Consider the following 18518-nt stretch of genomic DNA (forward strand, 5'->3'; position numbering starts at 1 on the left):
ACCAGCTGTTTGGTGTCCGTCAGCTGCCAGATGAGGTTGAGCTGCGCCAGGCTGAAGCCGGGCTCGGGGGAGAAGGAGCAGCGCAAGGTGGCGTCGGTGCCCACCAGGGCCACCACCGGGTCTTCAGGAACCTGGACCTCCACGGCTCCTGGGGACAGAGGGACGGAGCAGTAAGCAAGGGCAGGGACTCTCTGGGCTACCACCCCACAGTCTCCCCCATCAACCCCCAGGCCCTGTTCCATCTTCCTATTTTACCCTGAGCCCCGAAGGCAGGTTGAGTCCCAGCGTTCTCAGCTGTGGAGCCTCCCCAACCTTCCGAGAGCAACCCCAGCAGGTTGGCCTTGGCCTGGCAAGTTCAATCTCAGGTGCCAGGCCTGCGGCACTGACTCTCAGGGGCCCTGGCCCTGGCAACGCCCCTCACCCATCAGGACTCCCTTCCCTCTCCTGTCCCTCTGCTCTCCACTGCCCCAGATGTGTCTCCACCCTTTCTAGAGGTTTCCGGAACCTTGAAATCAAGACAGCCAAGGCCTGTGATCACTGACCAGCGCCCAATAGGGGTGTCCCCGCACACACTTTCTCTCTCTCCCTGTCATTACTGGGCATCTGGCTGTTCTGGGGAACTGCGGGTAGAAGCCAGATTCGGATCCCCCAGCCACCGCTAATAGAACCAGAAGCCCCTCCCTCAGGGGAACATTTAAACAAACAAAAACCTGTGGGGCTTCTGTGGGGTGTGATGGTGACGGAGCCATGCGCGTCCTGCTGCAGCACCGGGTTGCGCACCAGGCAGCTGTAGGTGCCATTAGCGCCCAGCACCACCCTCAGGACGCTGTGCACGTCGAACAAGCCCTGCTCGTTGGCCATCTGCGACGTGGTCACGTTGCTGGTCAAGGGCGCGCCCTGCCCATCCTGCCAGAACACCTCGGCCTCGGGGTAGCCCCGGTAGCTGGAGCACGTGATGGCCACCATGTCCCCAGGCCGCAGGTCCTTGTTGGGCTCCAGGGTCATGCTGGGCTTCGAGTAGGGGGCTGGAGGAGGCAAAGGGCAGGGGTCAAGGGCAGGGGAGGAAAAGGATGCGTGGGGCTGTGAGTACGGGGTCAGCACTGGGGCTTGGGGTCTGGGGGCAGCGGTGCACGGGGGGTGGGCTGTGGGAGGAATGGAGGGTGGACCGAGGGGAGGACGCCCCCCTCCCGGCGCTCACCGGCCACCTGCAGGCTGACCGCAGCACTGCCGAAGTCCCGGATGCTCACAAAGCAGGTGAAGCTGCCCTCGTCCGCCACGCGCACGCGCTGCAGCCGCAGGGACGCGTTGCCCTGAGCCAGCAGGTCCGGGAAGAGCGCCGTGCGGTTCGCGTAGGCGCTGCCCTGGTCCCGGCCCTCGGCGAAGCTGTGCACCAGCTGTTTGGTGTCCGTCAGCTGCCAGATGAGGTTGAGCTGCGCCAGGCTGAAGCCGGGCTCGGGGGAGAAGGAGCAGCGCAAGGTGGCGTCCGTGCCCACCAGGGCCACCACCGGGTCTTCAGGGACCTGGACCTCCACGGCTCCTGGGGACAGAGGGACGGAGGGGCGGGGTCTCTCCTAGCCTTGCTGGTGCCCCTCCCATCCCCAGCTAACCCCAGGCCCTGTCCAGTCCTCCTTTCATACCTGAGACCCAAAATAAGTTTACTGCCTTAGGTCCTCATTCAGTCGAGGAGAAAATAGGGGCACCTACGTGTGCCAGGTAAGAATTCGGAGTGCAACAGAGCGCAAGACCAAGGCACGCCCTGCAGAACTTACACCTGAATGGAAAGGAGGGACAAACTAGCACACAAATTCTCATTTGCATGTAATTAGGGTATGAAAGAAGAAAAGAAACCAACGATTAGAAAGTAAAGAGGTAGCTTTTCAAAAATCGGCAGGTAGTTTACACTTGTCTGTGCTATCTCATTTCCCTGTAAGCATGTTATTTTGTGAATCAGGAAGGGAAGTCTAAAAAGTGTACACCAAAAATGTTAATAGGGGTTTTCTCTGGATGAGGGGATCACAAGTGCTTTTTATCTTTTCCTAAATAAACATGACTAGTTCTTATACAAAAAAGAATACCCATACTTTTCAATATGGTAGTGAGACATGTTTTCTTTAAAGGGATGTGAAGCCGAGATTTATGGGGAACGCAAAGGAGCCGACATGCAATGAGCCAGCGTAGGAGTGTTCCTGGTAGAGGGAACAGCAGGTGGGAGGGCCCCGAGGCAAGATCTCGCATGTGGTGTGAAAATATCAGGAAGTGTCCAGCGTGGCAGGGGCATCTGGATGGAGCATGTCCAAGCCAGAGCAAGGAGGGCACTGAGAGACCAGGTAAGGGATTTAGGTTTTTCTAAGAGCAATGGGAAATCATTGGAGAGTATTAATCAGGCATAATCTGGGTAGAAATGCTTCAAACTCTCTCTCCTCTAAGGAGAGTAGACCGTAGAAAGGCAAGAGGGGGAATAATCAGAGGTTATTTCAGAAGTGATGGTGGCGTGGCTTCAGAGGGTGGCAGGAGAGATGGCGAGACTGGGACAAATTCAAGGTTTGTTTAGGAAGGAGAATCAACAGGGCTTGCTGATGAGGTGGGGGTGAGGGGAAAGCAGGAGCAGAAATCCCAGAAGCCTGAGGCAACTCCAGCGCTAGAGGCAGGATGGGGCGGTCCCCGAACCTGAACCCCCAGCGAGGAGCCCCCGGGGCAGGGTCCCCCGCCATATATCCAGTGGAGTTACTCTGCCGCTCCCCACCCAGGCACCTCTGTCTCCATTCTAGCTCTTCTTTTAAAGCCCTGGAAAGTCAGGCAGGGGTTCCTGATAGCCTTTCTTTTGCGGGGGCGAGCCCCCCAGCCTAGCACTGCCTATTGGGTGATGCTTAGATTAAGTGTGTGCTTCGGGCACCAGCAAAGCAGGCACGCTCAGAATGTGTGAGGATCAAACAGCCTTGAAACAAAGCTAATTGAATACAGGACCCATTAAAGGTTTCTTGCATTTAGAAAAATAACATTTATTTTATGGTATTTTTATTGTGGATTCCACACAGGGAGGGGATTTCATAATCTTTGCAGTGGATGGAGATTTCTAAAGGTCTTTAGCTGGCCCTGGATCTCTTGCTGCAACCCCAGTCGCCTCAGGCAAGTTCTCATCCCCTGCCAGCTGGACCAGGGGGCATCTGGGGCGTGGACCCTGAGAAATCACCCAGACAAAGCCCTTTCTCCAGAGAAATCAGAGCAGCCACAGTTAGAGATGTGCATCGCCTCTGTCATGGCCACGAGGTGGCGCCAGACACTGAGCTTTGTCTTTGGAACAGGTCCCTCAGAGCGAAGATGCTGGTTGGGATTTGAAATACCATGAGGATATTGGTATTAAAGTAGCTACCATTATTGAGTGCTCACTATGTGCCAAGCACTGCGTGGGAAGATCCACCTCATTTATTCAACACAGTTCGTGAGTACCTATTGTGGAGCCGGCACTCATCCTGGCCCTGGGGCGACCCTGCTCTGGGAACCGGGTGGGGTGGGGTGGGGGCAGTGGGGAACAGGCAAGTAAACCCAGAACCTGTCCGGGGAGGTGAATGCTAGCAAGATGAATGCGGGAGGGTCGGTATAGGGAGGGATGAGGGATGGCATGCTATTTTATACAAGGTAGCCAGTAAGTCTTGCCGAGGAGGTGAGATTTGAGCAAAACACCTGAACAAAATAATGGGTCAAGTCATGCAGATGTCTGTCTAGCAGAGCAGAAAGTTCCAAGCAGAGGAGACAGTATGTGCAAAGGTCCTGGGGAAAGAGCACACATAGTGTGTTCAGGAAATGGCATTATCACTTTCAGTGCTCACATGTCCATGTCACAGACGAGGGAATGGAGGCTAAGAAGGTACAGTAAGTTGCCTACTGGATCCCAGAGGTAGAAATGAGTGCGGCCCTGCCAGCCAGAGGCAGCGTGGCAGGACCCCTGGTGGGAGTGGGCACCCCTCCCCCATGGCCATGATCCCCGTGCCCCACCTCCAGTCCCCAGGCTGTTCCCCTCACCTGTGAGGCAGAACCACAGCACGCCCAGGGCTGCGCCCACGTGCACGGCCATGCCAGGCCTGCCACGTCCACGCAGCATCTTCCTCTGGGGCAGCTGACAGCGGGGCTCTCCGTGGAGAAGGCTGCCCCTGCCTAGGAGGAACAAGAAGTGAGGCCTCTGTCTGCAAAGGTCCTCCCGAGGCCCTCTCTCACCACATCTCCCTGGACCGGCGCGGGGAAGGCTGCAGCCGCCCACTGGGAGCTCCTCCTTCCCGTACCCCACAGGGCTTCCCACTGAGGGATCTCTGCGAGAGGGGCTGGCAGGAGGCAGTCACTGCGGAAAGCTGGGATCCAGTCTTTCGCCCTACGATGCTGGTATCCAAACATAAGGAAGAGGAAGCAAGGGGGTAAGGCCTGCTCTGGGGCAAGGACGTGTGCCGGTCAACTTGGCTTCAGACAATAGCTAGTAGGGGAGGGCAGGAGCCCAGGCTGAAGCCAGACTTAGGGATCAGCTAAGAGGCATGGACTTCATCCCAAGGCAGCTGGGAGCCACTGAAGGTTCTTGGGTAGGGGAAATGACATGGTCAGAGCTGAGCTCCGTAAGGATTAATCTGACAGCAGCTGCAGGATAAACAGAGGGGCTGGGCAGAAGAGAAGCAGCAGGTCTGGGTACGAGTCACAGCATCTGAGGACGTCGGGGGAGAGAGAGGGAGCAGTCAGGGTGTCCAGGGCTTTGAGCCCCAGTGCCCAGGTGGGGCATTCACTGAGGTAGAGAACAGAGATGTGTGAAGTTAACGGTATTTGTGAAGAAACTTCCAGGGCGGAGTTCCAGGAGGCAGCTGAGTATATGAATGAGGGACTCGAGAGAGAGAGGACATTTAGTAGTTTAATACATCTGACACGTCTGTATTGAGTGACCAACACAGACCAGAAATGGAAGAGGCCACGACTGGGGCTGACCCCCAAGGCTGGCGTCAGGACTGAGTAAGAGTCAGGGCTGTGGCCACAGGACAGGCCTGAACCAGGGGCCCCCACCTGGGTCCAGCCCGACTCCCCATCCCGGCCACCCCCAAGATGCCAGCTCTTCCCTGTGTCCCACAGCCGCTGCCACGTCCCGATCCCGTCACACAGCCAGTGTCCGCCTATGCCAGCCAACACGGGCCAGCAGCAACTGCAACAATTTCACATCCTCCTAACACCCTGGGAGACAGGCTGCACCACTGGGTCCCAGTTTTGCAGGAGAAAAATAATCAAAGCCCAGGTAAGTGATTTCATTAACGTCATAGAATTTGCCAGGCAGCACAGTGGAGACGAGTCCAGTCCTGCCACACCTCTCTGCCCTTGCAAGGAGCCAGCTCATCAGCATCAGTTCCAGTCAGTCCCCGACACCCAGCCTCAACCCTTCCAGTCCCGGCAAGCACACCGGGGCCCCCCCCCACGCACATGCCGGGCTGAGGGAGTCCTCGGCCAAACCGGTGCATCCTGGCCAGCCCCCGCCAGCTGTCCACAGTGGGGAAGCCCTGAGCAGCCACTTCCTGTCCAGACGCTTCCCGTCCAAAAGCCGCGCCGCCTGCTGAGTCAGCGGCCTTCCCCCCTCCATTCATAAAGCACCCTGGGCGGGCACCGCATCCTGTTCCACGGGGGCACCCAGCCCCAGGAAAACCCAGCAGGCAGCTGCCCGCTGCCCACACTCCCTGCAGGGAGCACCAGAGCGAAGGATGAAGGCTCCCAGCTCCCGAGTCTCCCTTCCCTCTTCGCCCCAGACAGAACCAAGCCTGTCAGCTCTTCCTGGGCCGCCTCCCTCACGCTGCTGATCCGCTGCCATCTCCCACCCTGACCTGGGCCTACCTGTGACCCTCCTCACTCGCCTGCTGGCTCCACTTTTTTCCTGCCAACCCCATTCCCTAAGGTGCTTTCTCTTAGGACCCAAGACAGAAATCTCCTCTCGTCCCTCCCCTGCTCAAGAACCTCCCGTGGCTCCCCATTCGCTATAGAAGTCAGCCCACATTCCTCTGCCTGGCACTCAAGACCCTTCTATGACCGTCTCCTCATACACCAGGCTAAGTCCTGCCACTGGGCTTTACTCCTCTGAATCACTGGGCAGTGACACCACATGCACGTGGGGGGACAGAGAGCGCCCCACCTGATCAGACCAACCAGGGCTCCCCGGGGCTGAGCGGCCCTTCCCTCCAGAGAGAGGATGAGGGGATTCTGGGGCTGGGCATTGGGCTTCTGCTCCTTGGATTCCTTTCCTGGGCCCTGGACCCTGGAAACCCACCCTCACGGCCGGCTCTGGAGAGAAGGAGCCTGACGGCCCAGAACCCAGGAGACCCGGGAACTCCACGGCACCAAGACACTCCTGCCCCAGCAGCTGGGCCTCGAGGAGCCGAGGCCGGAGGGAGAAACACACCTCAGAAATGAAGTGCTGCTCAGGGAATGGGAGGGTGGCCTGGGAACAGAGAGCCAATCCCTGCCCGCCTGGACAGATGGGCAGCCCCGGGCCCCAGAGCCACATGGAGACATGCAGGCCTCATGCGACACACATGCCCCCACCCTCCTTTCTATACTGCAAAGGGGAATTCTCATCCCCAGGCGGGACCTGCCCTGCCTCAACATGTGCCACCCCTCCCTGTGAGTCACCAGCCAGCCCTCCCTCCTCCTCCTCTTCCTCCTTCCTCCTCGGTCCCAGTCCCAGCAGCCAAACGTGGGAACTGCAAGGCACCCCGCCAGGAAAAACCACCTTGGGCTTTCACAGAGAAGCAGGAGTAAGAGGCCGGGCCGTCCTCAGCCTGAGGGTACAGCAAGTACATCCAACCCCAGGGCCACAGAAAAGCTCCCAAGAGATGACCCGAGATGTGCCCCCATAAAGCCAAAACAACAACAAAACCAGACTGAGCCTGGGCTCTGGGCCAAGATGCCCTGGGCCTGGGGGTGCCCGAGAGCATCTCCTTGCCCCCGTGGGGACCACCAGCATCACCCCACATTCTCCTAACCCCCATCTCCTCCCAATCCCTGCAGCGGCTCCATGGGCAACACTTTCCACAAAGAGGACAGGAAAGGTCAGAGGGACACAGAGCTCTGAAAATAGCAGGTAAGTCCCTGGATCCAGCTGTGCCTGAAGCACGCTGCATACTTCAACTGCGCAGACACTTGAGACAATCATTTTTTTTCCTCTTAATTGGGGTTGAGTAAGTTTCCATTATCTGTTACTAAAGGAGTCCTTGAATATGCATTCGTTCACGTCTTCAGTGATTCATTTCACTACTCACTGCAAGCGCCATAGGGAGGCACCAGGGATGGAGAGGAGACTAAGCTGTGTCTGTCCTCAAGGAGCAGGTTCTAAGGGGAAGGCGGACATGCACGTGGTCCCTGCACTTCAGTACGGCACACTGGCTGAGACACAGCAAGGGCTAGTGGAGGCACCTCACAGACGTGATGACCCCAAAGGTGAGTCCTGAAAAGGCACGAGCAGCTCCCTGGGTAGACAAACTGGGACAGGTGGTCCCTTCCCTCGCCTCAAGAGACCTGTCCTCCTGGCACTGCCTGCCTGCCTCCCAGCCAGATCCTCAAATTGTAGAAAGTGAACCCAAAGTACAGGTTCTAGGCCCAACTCTGATATCTTGCTGTGCAATCTTAACCAGGTGATTTCCCCTCTCTGAGCTCAATGTTCCCACCTATAAAAGAAAACTTTTTTGGATGCTAGTGGAACTTCATCAGTACTTTAGGCTTTCAGGTACTATATCCTTAAGGTTTAGCCAATTTGCTGCCATGTAGGTCACACTGAAAGGTACAAAGTGACTGTGGCAGAAAGTACTAGTAGTCCTCTTACACCCATTCCCCCCTTCTGCAGAATTCTTAGGTAGGCACATGGCCACTCAGCTAAAGACTACACATCCCAGCCTTCCTTGCAGCTGGGTGTGGCTGTGTGATGTGTACCCTGCTGTGAATAACTTCCGGGTCATGGCTTTAAAGTGAGGGAGCATACCCTCTCCCTTCTACCCACTTCCCTCTGGCTGGAACACAGGTGTGGTGAGCCCTCCAGGACCACACTGCCAAAGGCAGCGCCCTGGGGACTGCAGAGCAGCAAGGCAGAGGACCCTGAGGGACTGTCGCATCAGCCCTGGGTATACCTGGATGGTCTCATGGGGGAGAGATAAACATTTATTCCAGCACACGTCACTGTTATTTTGGGTCTTTCTCACGGCATCTGAACTAATTTAGGGAGCCATCCCTCCTTTACCTTCCCTCCTCTTGCCCCTCTCCCTACCCCACGAAATTGCCACTGCTCAGAGCCACACAAGGAAACCACACCTAAAACAGGTATCTCAAAATATGACCTGGAGACTCACTTAGTGAGTCAGAGTCACTTAGTGATGCCTGAGCCCGGCGTGGGCCATATGTCAAGGGCGGACGTGGCCAGGCTTGGGGATTGCTCGTCGGGAAGGACGCACTGAAGGCTCGCACGGAAGAGCGAGTGTGGGCGCACTGCTGCACGGGGAGGCCTGGAAACGAAGCGTGAACGACTCCTACTGAGCTTGGCCACGGATCACACACGGTCCTGGGAGCTCCCGGAGACACAAAGCCGGAGCTCAGAACAGAATGACAGGGGAGTCATCCCCGCACTGGTGGTGGCAGAGGGCAGCCCTGAGATCGCTAAGGGGGATGACGGGGTGCGCAGAAGGGCAAATTTTGGAGAAACTACAGCAGTCAATGGTCGGGTATCAGAACAGGGCGCCGCTCTCTGGCCCCCCACAGCCTCTGTGTACCCCGGTGGTGATGGGCACCCACTGCCTCCAAAGGCAGTGCGCTTGCTCGTGGACAGCTCTCATCGGTGGGAAGCGCTGCCTTACGCCCGGCCCACATCAGTCTTCATCTGATCCCTGAGACCATTCAGAACCAACCCCCTTCCGTATAACAGCCTTGCAAGTCTCTAATCTTCCTCGGTGAGGTCGCCCTTGGGCAGCCATGTCACACTGTTCACCAAAACAACCCCGAATGACGGACTATCCAATCTGTGACCAGTGATCAGAAGTCACTCACACTCATTGCTACTAATCCACGTTTCTGCCATCCTCTTCTGACGGCGTGGAGCACGGGGAAGCTGCACTTCACTCTGTTAAACCGGATCCATCCCTCCACTGCCACGACCTTTTTTTTGTTACTATAATTACAGTAAAATATACATAACATAAAGTTTACCATTTTAACCACGTTTAAGTGTGGAATTCGGTGGCATTAAGTGTATTTACAGTGCTATGTAACCGTGCCATGATCTTTTGCAGTACTGTTCTGACAGTTCCTGGCGCATAGATGCTCAGTAATTTTTTGGTGGATGAAAAAAAGAACGAATGTCATTCAAAAAGGTCACTCTCCTCTCCCTGCTTGGTGTCGTATGTCATCAAAGTCCTCAGAGAGAGGACAGGAACAGGAATAGGAAAGCCTCACAGCACTGTCTGCCCCTGGATCAACGTCCCCCCACCATTCAGCACTTTGGGGTTATGAGTGTTCCCACTTGTGTGGCCACCGAGCTCCCATCGACCCATCACATCCCCAAGGCTGTAATGAGATGCTTCAATGCTTCTGGCTGGGGACCAATCAAATGGGAAAGAACAGGAAAAGACGCTCATTTGCAAAATAAAGCAATGCTGCCTCTCACTGGTGGATGCACTCTTCTTCCACTGCTCATTTGATAATTGGTTCCTGGACTTTGTCAGGGCTTAAGGACAATATCACCAATCTGTTGTTCCCATAATCTACCTTCTTCCCCATAAAACTGGTTATTTCCCCATCTCAAGTCTTCCAGCATAAGTTCATATATTCACTCAACAAACACCTACTCGTTGAATATCTATGTACCAGGCATCGTGCTGTGCTGTGCTATGCCCTATAAACCAAGATGAAGAAACATAAGGATAAATATTCAATTATAAATGTTCTTGTTCTTAAATTGGGTGGTATATTTACTATTAGGCTTCAAAAGTTTCCTGTGTTACATGTAATATTTTATTTATCTCAAATAACAACAAAAGCCAGTATTGTTGAAAGCCTGCTATGCGCCAGGCTCTGTTCTAAGTGCTTTTGCACGTTACCTCCTTTAAGCTTTCCAACAATTCTGTGAAGTAGGTATTATTATTATCCCATTTCACAGGGACGGAGAGATTTAATAACTTGCCCAAGGTTACAGAGCTGCTGAGTAGCATAAATATTTAAAATCTCACATTTTCATAACAAAAATAGCAAAGGAATTTAGGAAACATATGATTAAAATATGATATGATGAGGTATTGTGGGAGTGGAGGGTCAAGACATTCACTGGGGCACGGGGAGCTTAGTAGGGCTGCATAGAGGAGAAGACATCTCAGCTGTCTGGCGGAGGGGACGGCATGAGCAAAGTCACGGAGGAGTGAACGTCCACAGCACACTCAGGGAAGGCGGACCCAGGAAAGGCTGGGGCTCAGGAGGTGAGGCAGGGGAGGTAGTGAGGAGTCGGCTAAGGACCCTTGACTGATTCTGTGGGTCACAGTGGGAAACTGTGGAATGCTGTGACCCACACCTCTACTACCACTCCCCTTCCACCCTAGACTGTCCTGAAATATCCCTGACAGCTTCTCAGAGAGACTATCTCCAAGCTCACTCAGCACCAGGGCAGGTAATCCCAGAGCTAGAAGACAAAGTCAGTTAAAACAGATAATCACCTCCCTCCCTGGCCTGAACTTCAATTCCTTCTTAGCAACTTCTGCTAAGCATCTTAGCATCTTCCCTGACAAAGAAGAAAAACATGCTGAGCAGATCCCGTCTGTCTTCGGTAGCTAGTCTTGACGCCGTTAGTTATTTTGCCCCATTTATTCCAGAGTGCGCCTGCCTCTCTTGCTGGAGGTTGGCTCATTCTGATTACAGGGCTCCACCTTTCTGCAGGGAACCAGTCCGTGCGTGCGGTGCTGGTGGGGTGGTCAACTCAGCCTCAGCCTCGCTAGTGACTTGACTCACTGGAGAACCCCGCCCCGCCCCCACTCAGTGATTGGTTTAGGACCGGGCTGTGAGCCAAGCCCCAACCAATCAGAGACTTCCCCAGAGCTTTGCTTCTGAAGCCCTCAGAAGACTGTCTTGCTGAGGTTGCTAAGAAGCAGGATATGCTATGTGGCTGTTAGCAACAAATCTATCAGCTACCAACAACCTAAAGAATTGATCCAAACAAAAAAACAGGGGCAGAGATGAAAGCCAGAGGGATACAGAGCCCTAAAAACATCATTTAAACCCCTATGCCTCAAGCTAACTGCACACACAGACTGTCCAGGTACATGAGCCTATCATTTTTGGTTTCCTTGAGCTAGTTTGAGCTAGGTTTCTATTACCTGCAACTGAAAGGGTCCTCGAATATATCCGACATATTTTCACGTTCTCTGTTTCTCTCCACCTCTGCTTCTCTCCCTGGTCTTCCACATCACCATCGCCTCTTGCCTGGATGACTACAGAAGCCTCTTCACTGGTCTGCCGGCTTTCTCTTTTGTTCCCCCACCCAATTCTGTGCTCCCGTCTATACGCTACATAGTAGCCAGAATAACCGCTGTAAATACATAAACTAGATTACGTCACCACCTTCAGTAATTAAGCCCAGGGCCATTCGCTTTCCTTGGGATAAGATCACAGCCCCTCCACGTCCTATAGAGCCCTGTCTGGCCCGGCCCTGCCCGTTTCCCCAGCCTCACTTCCTCGCACCTGCCCCGTACCACTGTGTGCTGCTTCCACTTCCTACAACGCAGAACTCTCTTCCTTCACGGGGTTTTTGCCAACACAGTTCCTTCTTCCTGGATGACAGGGGTGCTACGGTTTGAATGTCTCCTCCAAAACTCATGCTGAAGTTTAACTGCCATTGTAACAGTATTAGGAGGTAGCGATTGATGCTATTATCACAGGAGTGGGTTAGTTACTGAAGGAGTGGGTTCCTGGTAAGGAAGATAAGTTTCCACCCTCATCCTCTGCCTCCTGTGCTCGCCTGCCCTTCCACCATGGATGATGCAGCAGAAAGGCCCTTACCAGATGCCAGCACCACGCCCCTGGACTTCCCAGTCTCCAGACCCATGTGCCAAATAAACTGCTTTTCTCTATAAATTACCCAGTCTGTGGTATCCTGTTATAGCAGCAGAAAACAGACTAAGACAATGGGTAACATCTTTATACCTGGGCAGAAAAGTTAAGTCAGAGATCTGCCACTCTAAGGAGCTCCCTGTTCTTCACTGCACCCAGTCTGTTTTCTCCGTGTCATACTGGAACCTACCCGAGCAGAAACCACATCTGCTTCACTTAACTACTGCACCTCTAATTCTAACACAGGCTCGACACATAATGGGTGCTCAGTGCACTGCTGAGTGAACGGATGAATGAATAAATGAACGAGTGCATGCGTGTTTAGATAAACAGAAAGACGGATGGATAGACAGATGTTTGTATATGGGAAAAGAACCTGGAAGCCTGATAGTGAACCCAACCTGGAATGTGGGAATGAGGGTGAGAGTCTACTACCAACTTCTAATTGATATACTTCTGTTTTTAACAATGAACATGTAATTCTTTTGCAAATAACAAAAGAAAAAAGGAAAACAGCAACATCAAAGATTTATGTGCATTTTAGACCAGGCTCTATCACTCACTTGCGAGGCTCTCTAGAGCAAACCCCTTCCCTCTCCAGGTCTTTGTCTCTTCAAACATCAAAGAAGGGCCCTGGCCATCCCCCTGCGCTATGACCATATCACATGTTGGGCTAGTGAAATCACAAGAGGCTTCATGGAGGAAGTGAGCCCTAGCGTTTAAGATGACTTTGGAGTTGGAGAGACAGGTTCAAATCCAGACTCTGCCACTTCCTAGTCATGTGACTTTAGGGAAATATCCTCTCTGAGCCTCAGTTTGCTCATTTATAAAATGGGGATTATAAAACCTACCTTCACAGGATGATAATAGGACTCAACTGAGTAAAATTATCTAAACTGACCTAATTAACACTAGGTGCTCTATAAATGGGGGAGGGGCTGGGGAGAGAGATGAGAGGTCTCCAGAGTTCCCTGGGAACAGCCTCCCTGTTGGCCTTTCTTTTTCCTGATAATCTGAGTCAGTCTTTTGTGTTCCAGACTGTGCACTGGGCACCACTCCCCAACCCCGTGATCCCACCCAAGAGAAGAAATCAATTCTTACTCTCCAAGTGATTTCTGTGTGAGTCAGGACAGTAGTATGTGATCAGGGCCGGCCCAGCAGAGTCGGGCCAAGGTCTTGTTGGAACTGGAGGCATGTGCAGAGCCTGAGAAGCTGACCTATACATGCACATGGGTGCACACACATGTGCACGTGCACACGCACACATCCCTGGAGGCACAGAGCCCTGAAAACAGTGAAAGCTACGCTGAGCTCACAGGAGGGCAGCAAGAAGAAGGGATGGCAACAAGGGGAATGGAGGGAGGAAGGGAAGGGATGAGAGCACACGAGATCAGATCAGAGAGCAGACCTCAGGTCACGCTGGCAGCCCGTGGTGCACACCTCTGCCTTCACTCACCCTCTGTTGATTCCTGCCAGGCACCCACCTAAATGTGTCCCAAAATCCCATCTTTTCCAGAAGCTTTTCCAGACTTTACTCAAGGAAGAGCACATTTTCTCCACATGAGTTCTGCCTCCAAATTCTTTAGGTTTCCGCCCTAGCCTAGCAGAACAACTCTGCCGGCCCTGCTCACCTAAGTGCCAGACCCCTCTGGCTCTCCCAGGGATTCCCTCTCAGGCGTGTAGCGGCCTCCGCCAGTCCTCAGAGCTTGACGGCCTCTTGGAGCTCCCCTGGTCCAGTCCCAATCCCCACACCCATGGTACACACGGCAATCTGAGCCCACACAGGGGAAGCCGGCTGCCCAAGTCCTCAGTCACCAGCAGAGATGGTAAGAGCCAGCTGATGAGCATCCCCAGGCCTGGACCCCTCCCCTGTTACATGGAATCCCCAGGCCACCTCGCCTGCCCAGGGCACAGCATGGGCTAGGAGCAGGCAGCCCCGAGTTCAAATTCTGACATAGAAGTCTTGCTAGACACATGACCCAGTGTAAATGACTTAACCTGTTTGAGACATCTCCAAAACGGGGGTGACAATCCCAACCCCACAGAGCTGCTGTAAGAATATAATAAGACAATAGAGAGGAGTTACGAAAGTGCCTAGCACGAAAACAGTGGTAACAATTATTACTCTTGCAGTTATTACTGCCATAGGTATGGCGGCAAGGCCTCCTGGGCCCCTCTGCACTGGCCTCCGTTTCCCCGCACCCATTCTCCCTGGCTAAGAGCTCCTCTGTCAGGCTATACATTCGTCTCATGGACCAGTACTCCTTCTGGGCCCCCCTTTCCACCCAGAGCCCCCACCACCCAGCTCCAAAGCAGCAAATGCACAACTCGACTCCACCGCTGCGTCTGGCTTGCTCTAGTGGTCCATCTCCTCCTTCCTCTTCCCAGAAGCCAGGTCACAGCTCCAGCACCCTGGGCTCCAGCGCTGCTGGTACCGTGCCGCCCAGCACGGGACCTCCCCAACAAACACACATTCCAATGTCTCCGGGGGTGGGACACAGTTCCTAGGAGCTGCATTGATTTTAGGGTGACCTGGCACCCCTGCCTTCTAGAAATAGTATCTCTCCCTGTTCCAAGGCTGCCAAGAAAAAAATGCTTCTCACTCCAGTCCCTGTGGATTTCCCTCAAACATACGCTCCCTCTGCCCAGGGAAGGCCAACGTCCAACCGCATCAATGGTGTGGAGAAGGCATCCATTCTCTGGCCCACAAAGAGAATGAGGGGGAATAGGGGCAGCTGGCCGGGAGCACTGGTCAGATCTGGAGGGCATGGGAGGGACTCCCGGAGGCACCAGTGTGAGGAAGGGCAAGAACTCTCTGCAAAGGTTGTGACCACTCTGTGAAGACCGCTGGTCTCAGGGTTGCCCCGGTCGGGCCTCCCCTCTCCCCAGACGAGTCCTCTCTGCCTCCCTGTGGGGACCCTTAGCACATCTTGCCAGGTTCTCGAATGAGAGGTAAAACCTGCCCCTGCCTCCAGAGTGGCAGAGAGAGCCAGTTCTGGAGGCAGACAACAACCCGGCTCCACAGCTTGCCCGCGTGTGTCTCTGGGCGGCGACTTGCCCTTTCTGGATTTCTCAGTTTCCCCATCTGTACAGTGGTACTGGTGATTCTCTACCTAACAGGACTGCCATGACGATTCAATGACATGACGTCTATGAAGCATCCAGCACAGGCCTATCCCCGAAACCAAAAGCCCAGGGCTCCTATCAGGCACACTGCAGGGGTGGCAGAACGGAGGGCGGCAGGCGAGGGTGGCATAACACTGCGTGTGGCCCTCTCCCAAGTGTGGGGTCCATTCTGAGCCAACAGAGCAAAGGAAATTTCTCAAAGATCACATGGACCAGTCCTCACTCCCTTCCCCTTCCCCCAGGCCCTAGCTGTGCCCTTCTCCTTTTGCTAGTGGACTTCCCTGTCACTCCTGTCCTGGGGATGTGGGAAAAGGACAGCAATGAGAAGTCACCACCCACGCAGAGGATAAGTTTATGGGCAGTGACATCATCCTCCCTGCCACTTTTCCTCCTCCCCTGACCCCGTGACTCAGATCCACAGCTCAGCAGCCCCATGTGGTCATAATCTCGGAAGCTGCTTGGATTTGGGCATTTTTCTGCACACAGCCCAAACCCCATAGGACCAACCAAGAACCATCACAACAGGCCAGACATTTGTTCTATAATACTCTCCAGGAGTCTCTGTGTGTGCTGTAGAACCCCAACTCACAGCTCTCTAATCACGCTGCATCTCTAACCCCAAACAGCGTCACCTAGCTCTGTGTCAAACCCAAATCTACTCCAAAGAATGAAGACTACTCCAGAGAAGGTGAAAGTTTCAGGATGGGGGAGTTCCACAGAAAGGTTCGGAAGTCACCCTCATCAGAATAAGAACGCAGACTCCCCAGAGGACTACTCTGAAGGGACGACACTTCTATAACTGTCCTTTCCATAAACACTACAGCACCCAACCCAGCTGCAGGTATCTGAACATCTGTGACATTCAGCCAACCTACTTCCATTGGGTGCCGGGACAGAGCTGAACAGGGAATGGGGACAGAGAGGAAAACTGGGTGCTCAAACACCACCACCCCTTCTCACCCCGAGGCTCGCATCACATGGGTTTCTCACCTCTGACCAGCTGCAGGGTCTGACTTCTTGCAGGGCAGGAGTCAAGAGTAAATTGAAAAGCTTTCTGCAGGCAGGAAAAACCAGCAGCCATGCCATGAGGACACAGAAGAACTCCAAAGGTCAGTCATGGGACAATGAGAGCATCCCTGAGGCCACTTAATGTATGGGCAAAGCTCTGTCCCTCAAGAGTCCCCTTGCCATGCAACCCCTCAGTGCAAAAACTGATGTTTACAGAGCTGATTCGAAGTCATGAAGGAAAATGTCATTCGCATCGGGACACTCTGCTAAGCTGACTGTGATGTATGTAAATGTCCATGGTCAACAGTTAGCCTAAGTGTTAGTGCTAAAGTCCGGGAACTCCAGACATAAGAGAAATGTACTCACTCCAAATAACTCCCAATTCCCAAACCAGCTGGAAATAGCCACCCCTTCACTCCCCACAGCCCCACCACCCTCCACCCCTGCGCTCCTGCAGATCAGCCCAACCCACTGGACAGGTTTAGACCTCAATTTCCAGTGTAGACTTTAATTCCCCTCAGCCTCCAAAAGTGCCCACCTATTTGCAGGCCCCCAGACTACAAGGAAGGCTGCCCAGAATCAGATTTTCTAGGGATTGCTGGAAGGCCACAGGGAATCAGAGAGGCGGTTGAACTAAATAAAGAACTCTGTTAAAGACAGAACAGCTTCATTACTTTCTAATATAGAAACTAACTGCTAAAGATATGCTTGTAAGAAAAGGACCTGGGGCCTTAATTTAATGAAGAGATCAGACTATTTACAATTATCCACATCCAATTTGAAGGTAAATAGTTTTTCTAATTAAGTCAACCCCCCCCCCCACACACACAAATCTTTGCTTTTACTATTTGCCCAATGTTTTCCCCCAGCGACAGATTGCATATCTGAGTCATCCATCACGAATTTCTCATTAGGGCAGGTTTGGCTTAGAAATAAAACCCCTGCCTTAGGCTCCCAAACCTGCCAATTTGCTAGCTAAACAGCAATGATTGAGGGCCCTGGGGCCCTGGGATTCAATTCCTTCCCCTCTAGTGTGGCCCCACCCTGGCTCCTACCTCCCCCTACCGTCTCCCCACGTCCTCTCCCGCCACCTCCCCATCCTTGTTCCCTCCTCACCCCCTTAATTTTCTTGGGCCTCTGTCGACCTCCCCACCCTAACCATCCTTCCCAGAATCTGTCCCCCCACGCTCACTGCTGCCTGTGGACGTCCCCCGGCCGACCACTCCTGCATCCCTCGGGGCCAGGCAGAGCGGACCCACCTAGTCACTCGCCCTCCCCTCCCCCGCGGCGCCCCTCCTCAGGGCTGGCGGTGCGCGTGTTCTCCTCTGCAGGGCCTGGGGGACCCTGCTTCCCTCCTAGCCCCGGCTCCTGCTTCGCGAGGCTTCCGGAGTCATCCACACAGTGACAGATCCGCCTCCACCCCCGCTCCACACCCCGGGCCTCCGCGAGCACTCTCTCGCACCCACGGTCCGCCAGCGCTTGCCGGGGGTCGGCAGGGCGGACGGAGCCCCAGCCGCGGGGAAGGGGAGGCTGCGCTGCGGGCGGGGTTGGGTGCGGCCGCCCCAGCTCCCTCCCGGCCCAGGAGCCCGAGCGGCGGCCCCGCGTTCCCGTGCTCACGTGCGCCGCGGCCGGGACCGGAGACGGCTGGGAAGGCGACTCCGGCTTCGGCAGCCCGCGGCGCGAGCGCCGTTCGGCCTCGGCGGCTCCTCCCGGCCCCGGCCTGGCCGCGGACAAAGGCCGCCCCACCCGCGCCGCGCCACGCAAGCACTCACCGCGCGCCGACTCCGGCGGTCGCGGCCGCGGCGAGCGAGGCCGAGCCCGAATGTGGGCCGGGGGCGGCCGGGAGCCCGAGGGGCGGGGCGGGCTGGAGAACGCCGCGGGCCCGGAAGGCGGCCGGGTGCGCCCCCGAGGCCGGATTGGCCCCGCCGCGGCGGCTGGGGGCAAAGGCCTGAGCCCGCCCGCTGGGCAGGACACTGCGCCCGGACCCCGCCCCCGCCCCCAGGCCGGACCCCGGCGGGTAACCGGGTGCTCCCGGAGAGGGGCGCTGGTCTCCTCGCGGCCCATCCCCCACCCCGCTCCCTTACTTCCAAGAGCCAGGCTTTCTTTTCCGCGAGAGGGGACAGGTGACTGGTCATTGATCACTCCCACCCTCCGGGCTGCTGGCGGCAGAGCAGGGCTCGAATCCGGCTGTCCGAGCCCAGTCCTGTGAGCTCCGTAGACACCGGCCTGGAACCGCAGCCTAGAAAGGGTTAACTCAACTGCGAGGAATTGAGAGCCGCTGGGAGCTCTCTATAAATACA

At 55.0% G+C, this 18518-nt stretch overlaps 1 protein-coding gene across 1 annotated transcript in view; it reads right to left on the bottom strand.

Annotated features, from left to right (window-relative positions):
• The window catches only part of CD276 (CD276 molecule), a 28222-nt gene extending 10188 nt beyond the window's left edge, over positions 1-18034 (bottom strand). The window contains exons 1-4 of the mRNA XM_012640661.1: positions 17991-18034; positions 4021-4152; positions 1199-1537; positions 814-1025 (exon numbers count right to left, since the gene is read on the bottom strand). Coding sequence (XP_012496115.1) covers positions 814-1025; positions 1199-1537; positions 4021-4099 — 630 coding nt within the window. The 5' untranslated portion in view covers positions 4100-4152; positions 17991-18034. The remainder of the gene's footprint in view (positions 1-813; positions 1026-1198; positions 1538-4020; positions 4153-17990) is intronic.
• Between the last annotated feature and the right edge of the window lie 484 nt (positions 18035-18518).

Source organism: Propithecus coquereli, unplaced genomic scaffold, assembly GCF_000956105.1.
Source record: "Propithecus coquereli isolate 6110/MARCELLA unplaced genomic scaffold, Pcoq_1.0 Scaffold155, whole genome shotgun sequence".
Lineage (NCBI taxonomy): Eukaryota > Metazoa > Chordata > Mammalia > Primates > Indriidae > Propithecus > Propithecus coquereli.